The sequence below is a fragment of the Chamaea fasciata genome, unplaced genomic scaffold, assembly GCF_029207755.1.
Source record: "Chamaea fasciata isolate MVZ Bird 193981 ecotype frontalis unplaced genomic scaffold, bChaFas1.0.hap1 SCAF_1, whole genome shotgun sequence".
Taxonomy (NCBI): domain Eukaryota; kingdom Metazoa; phylum Chordata; class Aves; order Passeriformes; family Sylviidae; genus Chamaea; species Chamaea fasciata.
In genome coordinates, this window is record NW_027094086.1 from 143,884,779 (window position 1) to 143,897,501 (window position 12,723).

The 12,723-nt window shown below is 38.2% G+C and overlaps 1 protein-coding gene across 1 annotated transcript in view; it reads left to right on the forward strand.

The window, feature by feature from the left end:
* ESYT2 (extended synaptotagmin 2) overlaps positions 1–12,723 on the forward strand; it is an 81,646-nt gene that overhangs the window by 65,106 nt on the left and 3,817 nt on the right. The window contains 8 exon segments of the mRNA XM_066200686.1: positions 2,911–2,973; positions 4,913–4,987; positions 5,647–5,733; positions 6,466–6,615; positions 7,616–8,004; positions 10,126–10,224; positions 10,757–10,888; positions 12,237–12,342. Coding sequence (XP_066056783.1) covers positions 2,911–2,973; positions 4,913–4,987; positions 5,647–5,733; positions 6,466–6,615; positions 7,616–8,004; positions 10,126–10,224; positions 10,757–10,888; positions 12,237–12,342 — 1,101 coding nt within the window.

Sequence of the window (12,723 nt, forward strand, 5' to 3'; positions counted from 1 at the left end):
CTGTAAATCTAGATTTGTGACACCAAGACATTTACCCTTCTCAATCTGGTTTAGCTGAAGTTAAGGTGTAAGAATAGTGTTAGTTTTATTTCCAAAAGTAAAACTAGTTTTATGATAATCAATAGTTCATATCAATTTTGGTGTCTCTATAATATATAAATTATCCATATTTAAAATTAGCTCTTAGAAGTAGTGACTGTCTTCTGGTTATCAGGTGAGGATGCACTCACAGATACCCCAAGCAACACTTGGTGAATCTAAAGAAGTAATGAGTCATACACCAAAGCATATGGAATCAGGAGCTGGCTGAATAACAAACCGGTTTGTTACTTGTATAATTTATGGGTTTGTTATTAGGATTTACTGCAAATGTCACTGGCTGTTAGAGAATTCCACTGTGTCATTATCAGTACATTTCTTGGGTAACCCATCCTCTTTTCCTGTAACTGCAGAGACACTCAGAACCATACCAAGACTATTTTGTCACCCAAAGCAAGACCTTCCCTTTTTACATTGGACACCCACTTTTCTCCTCTGAGTCTCCTTCCCAGCCTTTCAGCCACCATCTTCATGGACATGCAGCTTCTTTCCTTGAAACCTGAAGCCTGGCTTAAACATTTGCCCCAGCTGATGTCCCTCTTGGCCTATCCTGCTATGATTCCAGAGGAATTGAGATATGTTCAATATCCAGGAGTCAGTGGTTGCCTGCCTTTATGTATGATCACATAGGTTTGGTTTTGACTTCTAAAATTTTTTGAAATAATTATATAGAAGGGGAAGGATTTGTATTGAATATGCAGGTGCAAATGGGAAGGAAAAAAAGTCCAGTAAGTTGAGTGGCAGTTTTAAGATTCAAAATTGTCTTGGTGAGATAGATGCCACCTGACAAAATCAGGTACTTCTCTGTAGAGGGCAGTCATTGCATCTTTATAAATGTGAGATGGAGATAGAAGGAAAGAGATTTGAAAAGATATCTTTCTATAGAAAGAGGTGTCGTGCTGTGTCATATTGTTATGAAAGAAAACACTGTACTCTCTGTAGAAAAGAGGAATACAGCCTGTGAGATGTATGGCCTAATCCTTCTGTTCCACTTAGTCATTGCCAAGGCCCTGATCTCAGTTGTAGCAATAGAAGGTCTGGAGCACAGCACTGATGATGATGAGACAGGAACCATGGCTAGCAGAGGAAGGGAGTTCAGCCTTAGGAAATAAATCGTGGAACCACAGAAAGCTTTGGGTTGGAAGGGACCTTAAAGATCATCTCCTTCCAACTCCTCTGCCATGGACAGGGATGCCCTGCACTAGATCAGGTTACTCAAAAGCCCCATTCAACCCGGCCTTGAACATTTCCAGGGATGGGGAATCCACAGCTGCTGCAAGCCGTGACACTTCTATCTTTGTCAAAAACCAGGGAACAGTGCTTCAGCACTGAAGCAAAGAACATACCTGTGGAGCATTTAAAGACTTCCTAATGGAAAACAGTTAAGCCTTAGTTTCAATGAGGGATAGTTAGTTTCAATTAGTTTCAGCTAGGGATAGTGTGCAGTCTCCATCTTTGAAGGTCTGTAAATACAATGCTAAGTTCTTAATGTATCAGATAAATAACTGTGGACAATTCCTTGATTTTAAGAAAGATAATGTTCAAGAAAAATACCCCACAAAAGCAGTCAAATCTTATTTCTGGTTCTCTCAAGTTTAAGAGTTGGACTTAATGTTTCTTGTGGGTTGCTTCCACCTCAAAATATTCTGTGATTTTGTGCTGGATATTGTATGTTCATTCTGAAACAGAAATTTTCAAGCAGGATGCCAGGAATCTTTGGAATATTTTAGCCAGCTGGAGTATATGACATCCTAAAAGAAACTGCAAAATAATATTTCTGCATAAAGGTTAAATCTCTTCAAATTTTAGTGACTTAGATTTTCAGTTCAGACAGGCATTTCTTTTGGCAAAGCATTAATATCCGTTCCTGTTCATAAACCAGAATATTTTAAAAGGCCACTATACACTTATTTTATTGCCACAATATATAGCTTCTAAAACAGAATTCTGCCATGAAACAAAAATGTGTCCCTGAAGAAAACACCAGCCATAACTAGTACACTAACTTGAAGTCTGTTTTACTTACAGATCTTATTTCCTGTAGTTATTTCTTATTAATGGAATGCAAATTTTCCTAGACATTATTGTGTCACTTAAAGAACAATATATTAATCTTAAAATAAAATTCTAAAATTACCATATTTAATGGAAAGCAGTCAGAGGTTTTGTTCTGCAAAGCCAGTTTCAATTCCTGGTTTTAGTCATGCTGTGTTTTAGGGTATTTGCATGTCTTCATTCAACTGAGTAAAGTAGCAGACTTTCATTCTAGTTAGCATGCAGTGTTGCATCATTTTTCTGAAGAGGCTTAAAGAACTGTGAGTTTTATAATGATATAAGTCCCTATCAATTAGATAGTGTAATTTCTTCCATAAAAGGACTCCTTTGCATAATTACTTATCCTCAGAGAAGCTTCTGAGTTGTGAAAATACACTCAACCAAATTCTAAAAAGTTTCATTCAGAAGGCAGTTCATAGGGCATGCGGCATTAAAAAACAGTATTTTGTGAATTACCTTTATTAGGATAAAAAAACATATCAGAGAAATAAAAGCAGACTGAAATTGGGTATATTAATTTTAAAGCAGAATTAAAATATCCAGAGGAGAAGAGGAAAAAAAAAATTGTCTTTTTTTTTTTGTTGTTGTGGTGGTCCTTCATTGTTTTGTTTGAAAGATGTTGGGTTTTTTTCTTTAAGTTGATTTTTTCCCCTGCTTTGTCCTATGTTGTCGTGTCATAATTAATTAACCTAGTGAAATTGCTTCATTGCATGTCTTATTAACCCTTCCTATGTTCATTCTCTCCTGACTTAAAAGAATAATCCATTAGAATTTAACCCTGATGGCTTGAAGAAGGCTGCTGTTCAGAAAGCCCTAAAGGTAACATTAATATAGTTGTCCATTTAAGGTCACAAAAGTAATTGGAAATGCACGAATGCCTGCAACACTCCGCTTCCAACACTGGATGGGATTTCTATTGCCAGATACATATTTAGTGTAATTCTATTCTACTTGAATTTGATTTCAAGAAGCCAATGTCAAGATATTGTTAAAATACTGTGGTCTGTGGTAATTTGAGCTCTAGATCAGATTAATGGAGTACAGGCTGCTTGAGAAGACTGGGGCAAAGTGCTGAGAACTAATTTGTAGTAGTAACTAAAGAATGAAGCTGACATGAAAGCTAAGACATCTTTTACATACTGAGTGATACCTTACCGCTCAACTCTGAATGATGGTTTGGAATAATCTTGTTCCTGCTAGATGTTTTTAGAAGGTTTTACATCTTTTTTGTGACTGCTAAAGGAATTTAGGCCAGCTTTTTGGGAGGCAAACTTGGAAAGGGCAAAGTCACATGCTCAACAGGAGAAACTTGAACACTTCATTGGGACAGACTTTATTGACTGTCAACAGTGAGTCTGTCAGTGCCTGGTGTTAGAGGTGCATTATATGTGCGTATGCACATTGCTACCTGCTTAAATTGAATTAAAACTATTCCTATTTACATATCAGCATAAGTGACAAGGTTTTTTTGTCAGCTCCTGTAGTTTCATAATTTTATGAACAAAGTTTCAAGGCACCATTTTGTGCACAAAGAAAAAATGAACATAATGTCACCTACCATTTTGAAACATCAGCAGCTGCAGTGTAATATGGCTTTCTTTCTGTTCTGTAAAGCTTTGTATTTGGTTTTATTTGAGAGCTAAATGTTTTTTTATTAGAAATCACAAAAAAAAGAAAGGCAGCATTCATCCAAGAAAGATGCGCTTTCTTAACAGCTTTATTTCTAAAGTATGGTTCTAAGCAGCATGCCACATTAAAGTTGAGAGTTATTAGTGGAAGTATGATGTCCAAAATGTAAGTTCAGATCAAAAAATATATCTAAGTCATGCACTTCCTTAATGTAAAAAAATATAAAAAATTTGGATGACTTGGTTGTAATTGTGACCTTACATGCATTAAGAAGATTTTAACTAATTCTTTGTTGTTATACCTGATTTTCCTACAGGGTAGAACTCAAAGTAACCATGTATCCTACATTTTCTAGGCTTTTTAAACTGCATTAACACCCACTTGAGACGATTAACTTTCATGTCTAAATTTTCTTTCTGCATTGAATTTTTGTTAGATTAAATTGAAATTCTTGAAAGAAACATATTGTTGGAATGTTCCTTTGCATATATAATTTGTTTCTAAACTGATGTTTGTTTTCACAGTTTGATGTAATGCTATACAGCTGGTGAGCAAGGCTCAGATATGGCAGATGGTTGATTCTCTATTAAAGAGTATTTGGTAAACTGTAGAAATATCCCTCACATACATTATGGTGCATATTCTTTCTCCCCAACCTGAAAAGTAGGGAACATCAGTGTTGGATACCACATCCAACGTAATAGTTCTACAGCACTGTATATAAATTTCCTGAGTTTGTGCTTTCTTCATATCTCCCATCTGCATGCAGTATTCATTTTGCAGTTTTAACTATGCTTCATTAGCTTTGGGGATTGTAATTCTCATTAAAAGATAAGAATTTGCATCTTACCAGTTTCATTTAAAGAAAATGGAAGTGAGTATAAAACTCCTGCTTATTAGTAGCATTTTGCTTCAGCATATTCAGGTAGTTGGATGCCTTCGTGTTGATGCGTTCACCAGCTACTCGCCAGTCTGCCATTCCAGCTGCCTGAACAAAATACTGAGAATAATAGAGAAGCATGTAGTAGAATGCATATGATTTGTATTTTTAAGATGCAAACATTAAGTTTCAGAGGGGAGAGGTTTTGCGTTATTCTGAAGGCAAAGTTTTTTGCTTTTTCTTTACCAGTCAGGAAAGAAAATAAACAGCAATCCCAACCCACTTGTTTTGCTGTCAGTTGGACACAAGGCCCAGGAAAGTAAGGTAAGTTCCTACTCTTTAGACTTGGCTCTGTCTTCACATATGTGGTTGGTCTGTGAACTTGGCATTTGGCTACCTAACCATGGGGCATATGCACAACACTGAGTTGCCACCAAAACTGAAACTGGCAACAAGCAGCCAAAGATTACAACCCATGACCTAAAACCACCTTATCAACTAAACCGTGACCCCAAGTGCCACATCCAGTCTTTTCTTAAACACCTCTAGGGACAGTGACTCCACCATCTTCCTGGGCAGCTCATTCCAGTGCCCAGTCACTATTTCTGTGAAGAATTTTTTTCTGATGTCTGGCCTAAACGTGCCCTGCCACAGTTTTAAGACTGTGTCCTTTTGTCCTGTCACTTGTTGCCTGGGAGAAGAGGCTGACCCACACCTGGCTACAGCCTTCTTTCAGGCAGCTTCCTGTCAGGGAGCTGTAGAGAGCAAAAAGATTTCCCCTGAGCCTCCTGGAGAGTAAACAACCCCAGCTCCCTCAGCTGTTCCTCGTCAGACTTGTTTTCTAGACCCTTCCTGAGCCTTTCTGCCCTTCTCTGCACACCCCAAATAAAACGCCAAAATGAAAAATGTGCTCATGTCTTCACATCATCTCTGTGAGACAGACTGTTTTATAATCTGTGTACTTCCTTTTTTCTCAACTTCAGATTAGATACAAGACCAATGAACCAGTATGGGAGGAAAACTTTACTTTCTTTGTACACAATCCCAAAAGACAAGATCTTGAAGTTGAGGTATGTGTCTCGCTCTCTTTTCGATACCTTTCTTTTCAAAAATGTTGCAGTAGTAACACTCACACATTTTCTGTTATGAAATGAGACTGAATATAATGTGAACACCATTAAAATTATCCTTAAAATGTTTTTTTTAAACCTGGAAAGGAAATACTTATTTCCATTTACTGCTAAAAGGAAGGAAGACTATAACCAGGCTCTCACATATAGTTAATGGTTGTCTTTTCTAATTAAAAACCAAAAGTAAATTTGGTGTACCGGTTTGGAACTAGGAATCTTTCCTCTCTCATAACAAGGGAAGTGTTCACTTTATCCAAATACTGTACCCCTTGCACTGCTGACATGTTCTTTACATAGTTCTAAGAGACTGAAGTGTAAATGAGAACTGTCTTAGTCACTCTTGATCTATTAGCTGTGAGAATTCATTTTCACACAGACAGTTTGGAAACCATGTAGTTATTTTGATCAAGGGTCTGGTAGATGTAGATGTGGTGGTTACTCTTCTGTCTTACTTTTGCTGTTGAACTTAAGGTTGAAGAAACGACACTTTGAGTATATCAGGTTTTACCTCCTTCAGTGTAAAGTAATCTTAAAATCAAGGAAACATGGTTTAAGAACAAACTACTGTCAATATTGTTTGTATTTTTTGTTTTTAAATAAAAATTTAATTTCCTTCTTTGAATTCTTATAAAGCAGATGACACAAGTCGACTTAATTTCTGTGTTCCTTCAGGTGAGGGATGAACAACACCAGTGTTCTTTGGGGAACTTCAAGCTGCCTCTAAGCCAGTTGCTAGAGAGTGAAGATTTAACTATGCATCAGCGGTTTCACCTGAGCAACTCTGGTCCCAACAGCACTATAAACATGAAGATTGCTCTCAGGGTACTCAAAACTTTTCCCATTGTAAATATCTGAAAGCATCTTTAGGGCTGTGGTGGCTCCTGGTCCGCCAGGTTTCAAGAAACCAGTACGTTTCCTTTGATGTCACCTGCCAAGTGTCCTTGGTTGTGCAGAGCTATCAGTACACAGAGACAGCCTCTAATTTAAATACAGTCCATTTGGAAACTGTACAATGCTCAAAATGAAACAATAGTCACATGCATTAATTAAAACCAAAGTCCCCTGTGGTTTAGGTTTGGAGATCATCTTTGGAATCTGAATTCCTTCAAATCTCTTTTGAACCCACTGGGCTACAGATCAGTGAAATAGCCTCTATCTAGAAATGGAACTGAGTTTCTGATGGTTTTGAAAAATAAAGTGTATAAGGAAAGGAAGTACCTGCCTAGTACTGGAAAAATTCAAACCAGCTTTCAAGCATATTGGAATTTTGAAAACAAAACTTGCATACCTGAAAGTTGGTTTGTCTTTTTGCCCACCTAAATGACTTGGTTTAATTGGTTATTATATCTCTTGGCAAACACTGTCAAACTTCTGTTGTTTGTCTTTAAAGCACTTTGTTGCTTATGTGTCATTTATAAATTAAAGCAACCTATAAAAGAGAAAGTAAGGAATATTAATGAGAAAAAATTGATATAGAAGAAAAAATTACAGAATATCCTCCCAGATGGCTAGAGCTGCAAAGTAAATAGCACTTACACCAGAAGAGCTTAGCATATGGGAAGGGAATAATGAGAATAATTCTTAATGAATGGAGAATTTCACATTGTTTTATAGTTACTGCAGTTGCCATGAAGAAGGTGGAGATGTGTTTTGTCATGCAAAGCATTTCATATTGTAGAGTTAGTAAACATGAATTGTTTTGGTTCTGCTTTGGTGTCTTAAAATTTGCAACTTGTGACCAATCAGACTCTTGTAGAAACAAATTTGTTCCTGTTTCTTATACTGCAAAATAGTAATATTACGTGTATTTTCCTGTATCTAGGTCCTTTCTCTTGAAAAGCAGGAAAGATCTCCAGATCATCAACACTCAGCCCAAGTAAAAAGGCCATCTGTTTCCAAAGATGGAAGAAAATCATCTTTTAAGCCTCAGGTTCCTGTCTCGCCAACATCTGATCCAAACAAGCCTGTTCCAGCCTCCCCAGTGACTGACAGTGATAAAAAGACTGACACAGCTGATAAAAGTCAGCCTGCCAACGCCAGCCCGCAGTGGCCAACAGATCTGAGCCGCAGCTCCTCCAGCCTCCCGGCCTCCAACGTGTCCTACTCCCCCAGCCACCTGTCGGTGAAGGAGCCCACGCCCAGCATCGCCTCCGACATCTCGCTGCCCATCGCCACGCAGGAGCTGCGCCAGCGCCTGCGGCAGCTCGAGAAGTACGGCCCTCGCTGCTCACTCCTGCAGCTCGTTCACACAGAATGGCATCAAACCTGCAGTGCTTAGTTCACGTTTCAGAAAGGCTTTTTACTGTTCAATCATTGGGATTTTCTGCTTCCTGGTATCTCAGACAGAAGCTGCAGTTAGAAGTTTCTTACCATTGTGATTGTCTGCAAGATAAAGTCCCACTTCTTCTCATAGCTGCACTTTGTAGTTTCATGGCAGTAGTTGCCTGTTTCACCACTGAATCCATTAGCATTAATTAAGTCAATTAGGCTGGAAATAGTCGGTCTTTTTAAATAACTCAGAGAGATATTTGACTATAAAGAATGTTAAATGTGTAGTCAGCTGCTATGCAGTCACTGAAGATTGCTGCAGCCATACTTTCCTAAATTCTTGATTTTTTTTTTACTTGCCTCAGTGGGCAGCTGTACTTAGCAAGTACGGACAGCTGAGCAAGCATCCTGCTCTGAATAGGAGACTGGAAACTATTCATTCTCTATTCATGACCTTCTCTGTGAATCTGAGTAGAAAGATTTTATTTTTTTATTTGCAAGGGATTGAACCAATTCATCTTTTTCTCTGTCAGAGTTCATAGAATGAACTGAGTCATAGAGGTTGGACAGAATCTCTGGTTGGTCATCCCTCTGCTCAAAGCAAATCCCTCTTCAAAGTTAGATCAGGTTTCCTGGGCCTTGTCCAAAAAACTTCTGGTTATCTCCAAGGATAGAGATGCTGTAAACCTGTTCAGCAACTCCAGTGCTTAACCACTCCACTGTTAAAACATTCTTCCTTATTTCTATTGAAATTTATCTTGCTGCAGCTTCACTATGGCCTCTTATTATTTTGCTGTGTACAGCCATGAGGAGTCTGACTTGGTCTTCTCTAAAATGTCTGTTTTAAGTAGTGGAAGGGCTGCAATTGAGTCTGCTGTTGGCTGTCTATTCAATTGGTACAAATACACCACCTTCTTATGTGCTCCAGACCACCATTTATCGTCATAGTCAAGTGGTAACTTGCCTTGACTCTGTCAGTCTCTCTCCTGGTCCAAAACTTGAGTTAGAGTTTGTTAATTTTGTTAAAGATTGAAATACTATCCCTCATGTAATGCACAAATATCATACTTCGTCATTTGGTAAGAGTGGTAAAGCTACAGGTAATGAGGTCCTTTATTGCAGACCACATTTTTTAGGTGCTCTGATTATTTTTAATTTTTAAAAAAAATTTAAATAAGAAAATACTGAAATTAAATCTTCATTGTTTTTTTTTAAAGTGAATGACTTGGGAATTTTAATGGAGCAATCACTTTGTTGTAGGTATTCACAATACAGGCACTCTTCTCCCTTGAAGATAAGATATCCTTCAGGTGGCTGAGAAATGTCAAATATGGTCCATACTGTCCTGTGTGATAAGGAAAATACTTGTAGTCAGTTCACACAAACTAAAGTGAGCATTTCATGGAGATGAGGGAACTGCGCACGTTGGCCATTCTGTAAAACACAAATTCTTAAGCATGGTGCTTGCTTTTTATTTAAACATGACCTGTAAGTGTAAATTTATTCTAATTTTATTGTCGTGATGCTACAAGCTATAGAAAAGTAAAATGGTTGTGTTTATACTGTGATTTCAGCTTTTATGACAGCAAGTGGATTTAAATTATCACTGTTTTAATCCCAAGAATATCTATATTTTTGTGATAAGGGAATTTAGAAAAGAATGAGCTGGTCCTCTAATTGGCTTGTGGCCTTAGGTGAGAGTGGCCCATGGCTGGGGTTTTCATTGCAGTCAGCATTATTATTCTTTCCAATTTCCTAGATGCTGCTTTGATATTTATTTTAGGACAGGCAAATTTTTTACTCATAATGATTTTTGAAGTACTAAGGAGCAGCTGACTGACAAGCATACCTAGCCTATTTTGGAGAGTAGAGTTGTTGGCCAAAGAACTGAACTACAAGAATCTGATGAGGATATGTTCACATGCTTACATGTGTTCTCTTGTTTCACATTGGTCTAGAGAAGTTAAATGGATAATACATGATTTCTGGGAAAACTGCTCAGTTAAGTCTTACTTCTAATGTGTATTTTAAAAACTAAGCATAATGTTCTGCATTTTCCTGCAGTGGAACAACTCTGGGGCAGTCTCCATTAGGACAGATTCAGCTAACAATTCGTCATAGTTCACAAAGAAACAAACTGATTGTGGTGGTGCATTCTTGCAGGTGAGCATAAAATACACAATGTCACATCTGGGCATATTTCTTAGTAAAGTTTGTCGTATCCTGACTTAAGTGGATTGGTTCATCTTCATTATTTTTAAAAAAACACATGCATAAATACAAAAATATACAGAGCTGTACTCAGAATCAGTAAAAACTTTGTGGAAGATTTTGCTGTGATTTTATGTTTGTCTATTATGCCTCTGTCAAATTTTAAATGAAAATGGCATTTAGATTTTTATCAGCAGTATGTGAAAGCTGTTTCTAAGACACTGAATTTTTTATGGAATGACCAAAACACGTGATTTTTAAAAAGCCACATCTAAACTTCAAATTGGAATTTAGGAAACACATTGCATTCCCACCTCCGCTCTCTGCTTACTGGTCATCTGGTCTTCTACAAGTCACTCCACATCATATTTTGTGCAGGGGAACTGCTTCATCTACTAAATTAAGTGATGGTAGTGTAGACAGTTATATTCAGCAATGTGTCATTGATTTTCTAAGTGCTTTTCCTTGTTTTTCACTTCCACAGAAATCTAATCGCGTTTTCTGAAGAGGGATCCGATCCCTACGTCCGAATGTATTTATTGCCAGATAAGAGACGATCAGGAAGAAGAAAAACACATGTATCAAAGAAGACATTAAACCCAGTGTTTGATCAAATGTAGGTTCTAAACTATGTGTAGTATTTTTGTATCATGTAATTACAAAGCTGTCAAATCAAGATTTCTGTGCTTACTGAAGGGTGAGCTGTTGAAGTTCCTGGTTGTCACCATTAGACTTGATCATAGCGTTCTCTTCTGCTGTAATAGCTCTTCTGTCCTTCTATTCCCTGTTACCACCACAGCCCTTTTTGCTGTTAGCAGCCACTTCTGTCTTTCCTGCCTTCCTGCACCAATTCCATGCCCCTTGTGCTGGTAGCTCAGCTGCAGGATTCGCTCTGCTGGCAGGTGGTGAGAACACGAATGCCTTTAGCTGGCCAGTGCTGCTGATCTCCCTTCCTGCCAGAAAGCTTGGCTGGCTGAGTGCCTGGCTGATGCTGCCAGCCAGCGCCTGTGCATGGTCACATTGCTCAGTCACTTGGTGGCACTTCTCAGCACCCAGGGAGTCAGGAAATTCTTTGTAGATTATATCCTGTCCCATATGTTGGAAGTCGTACCAGCTTGTGCAGTATTATATTGCATAAAAATCCTTATCCTTGCACTCATCTTTTTGATTGCAGTTTCCCTCACATGTCTGCCCCTTGCTCTCCCACCCATCAATTTTCAATAAAGACCTTTTTCTACAGATGGCAGATTAACTCAGGGAAAACACCATCTCAGTAGTCCCTTCTGTCCAGGGCAAATCTGTAAATCATTAGTTAGAGGCTCCAGCAGATTTTCTTGGTAGTGCAGCTCTCTCCTTTTCATTCCAGGTAATAGATTTATTTCATGTGCCTTTCCAAGGAAAATGTATTGCAAAGCAATAAAGCTGCTTAAGAACTGTAGTGACAAATAGATTTAGGTTGTGGCATAACCTTGTCCTGACTTTGTCGAAGTTTCATCTCTAGCAGAGACCTGTCTTTGATAGTTTTCTTTAGCCGGCCAGGAAAGAAAAGGAGCTCTGGTTATCAGTTCTCAAGGTTCAGTAAGACTGGCCAATCTTTCCCTTTTGGAAAATATTAATACTGAGCTGTCAGTACAGTAGAATTCCACATTCTCTTTTCTCTAGAATCAGTGCTTGACCTTTGCTTCCTTTTGTCTTGTTCATGTGTTTGTTTTGTTTTGTTTTAGCAATGGCCTCTAGAGGCCAAAGGTAACAGAAGTCTCAAACATTTGATGTTGATATTGATCAGTTTTCAAGAAAAATTTTAGGTAAAAAACTGGGATTTTTTTCTTCATTTGTCTTAGACTTCTTTTTTTAATTTGGGGAGGGAGATGGTTCGGTTTTGATTTGAGTGGCCGTTTAGCTGTAGGAACTGAACTTGCATCTCTGGTACAGAATTCCCTCTAAAGCATCTCTTTGCCTGTCAGGTTTGATTTTAGTGTTTCCCTGCCTGAAGTACAGAGAAGAACACTAGATGTAGCAGTGAAGAACAGTGGTGGATTCTTGTCCAAAGATAAAGGGCTGCTTGGCAAAGTAAGTTGACAATAAGCAAGTTCTGTTAATACAAAACAAAATTCCTCTTGACACACAAGTTGGTGTTGATTGAAGCACGTGATTCAGGTATGAAGCTTTCAGAAATTGCAGGTGCCGTAGCTGTCAGGTTTCAGTAGGGGAAGGAACAAACTGCAGAGCCAGACTTAGAAAGATGAGGCAGTAATCTCTTCTAGAGAGTGGTAAGTTCCCAGTAACAAAAGAAATGTGTGTGTCAGGCTGTGAGATAAAAAGGAAAGAAGCACTAGAAACTAGGCAGTATTTCAGAAAATGTTCAGACAAAACTGGAAAGACAAGCGAGTACTTAGGGAAACACACAAGTAATTAAATTCCCAGTTTGTAAAATCCATGAGGAAGAGCTGC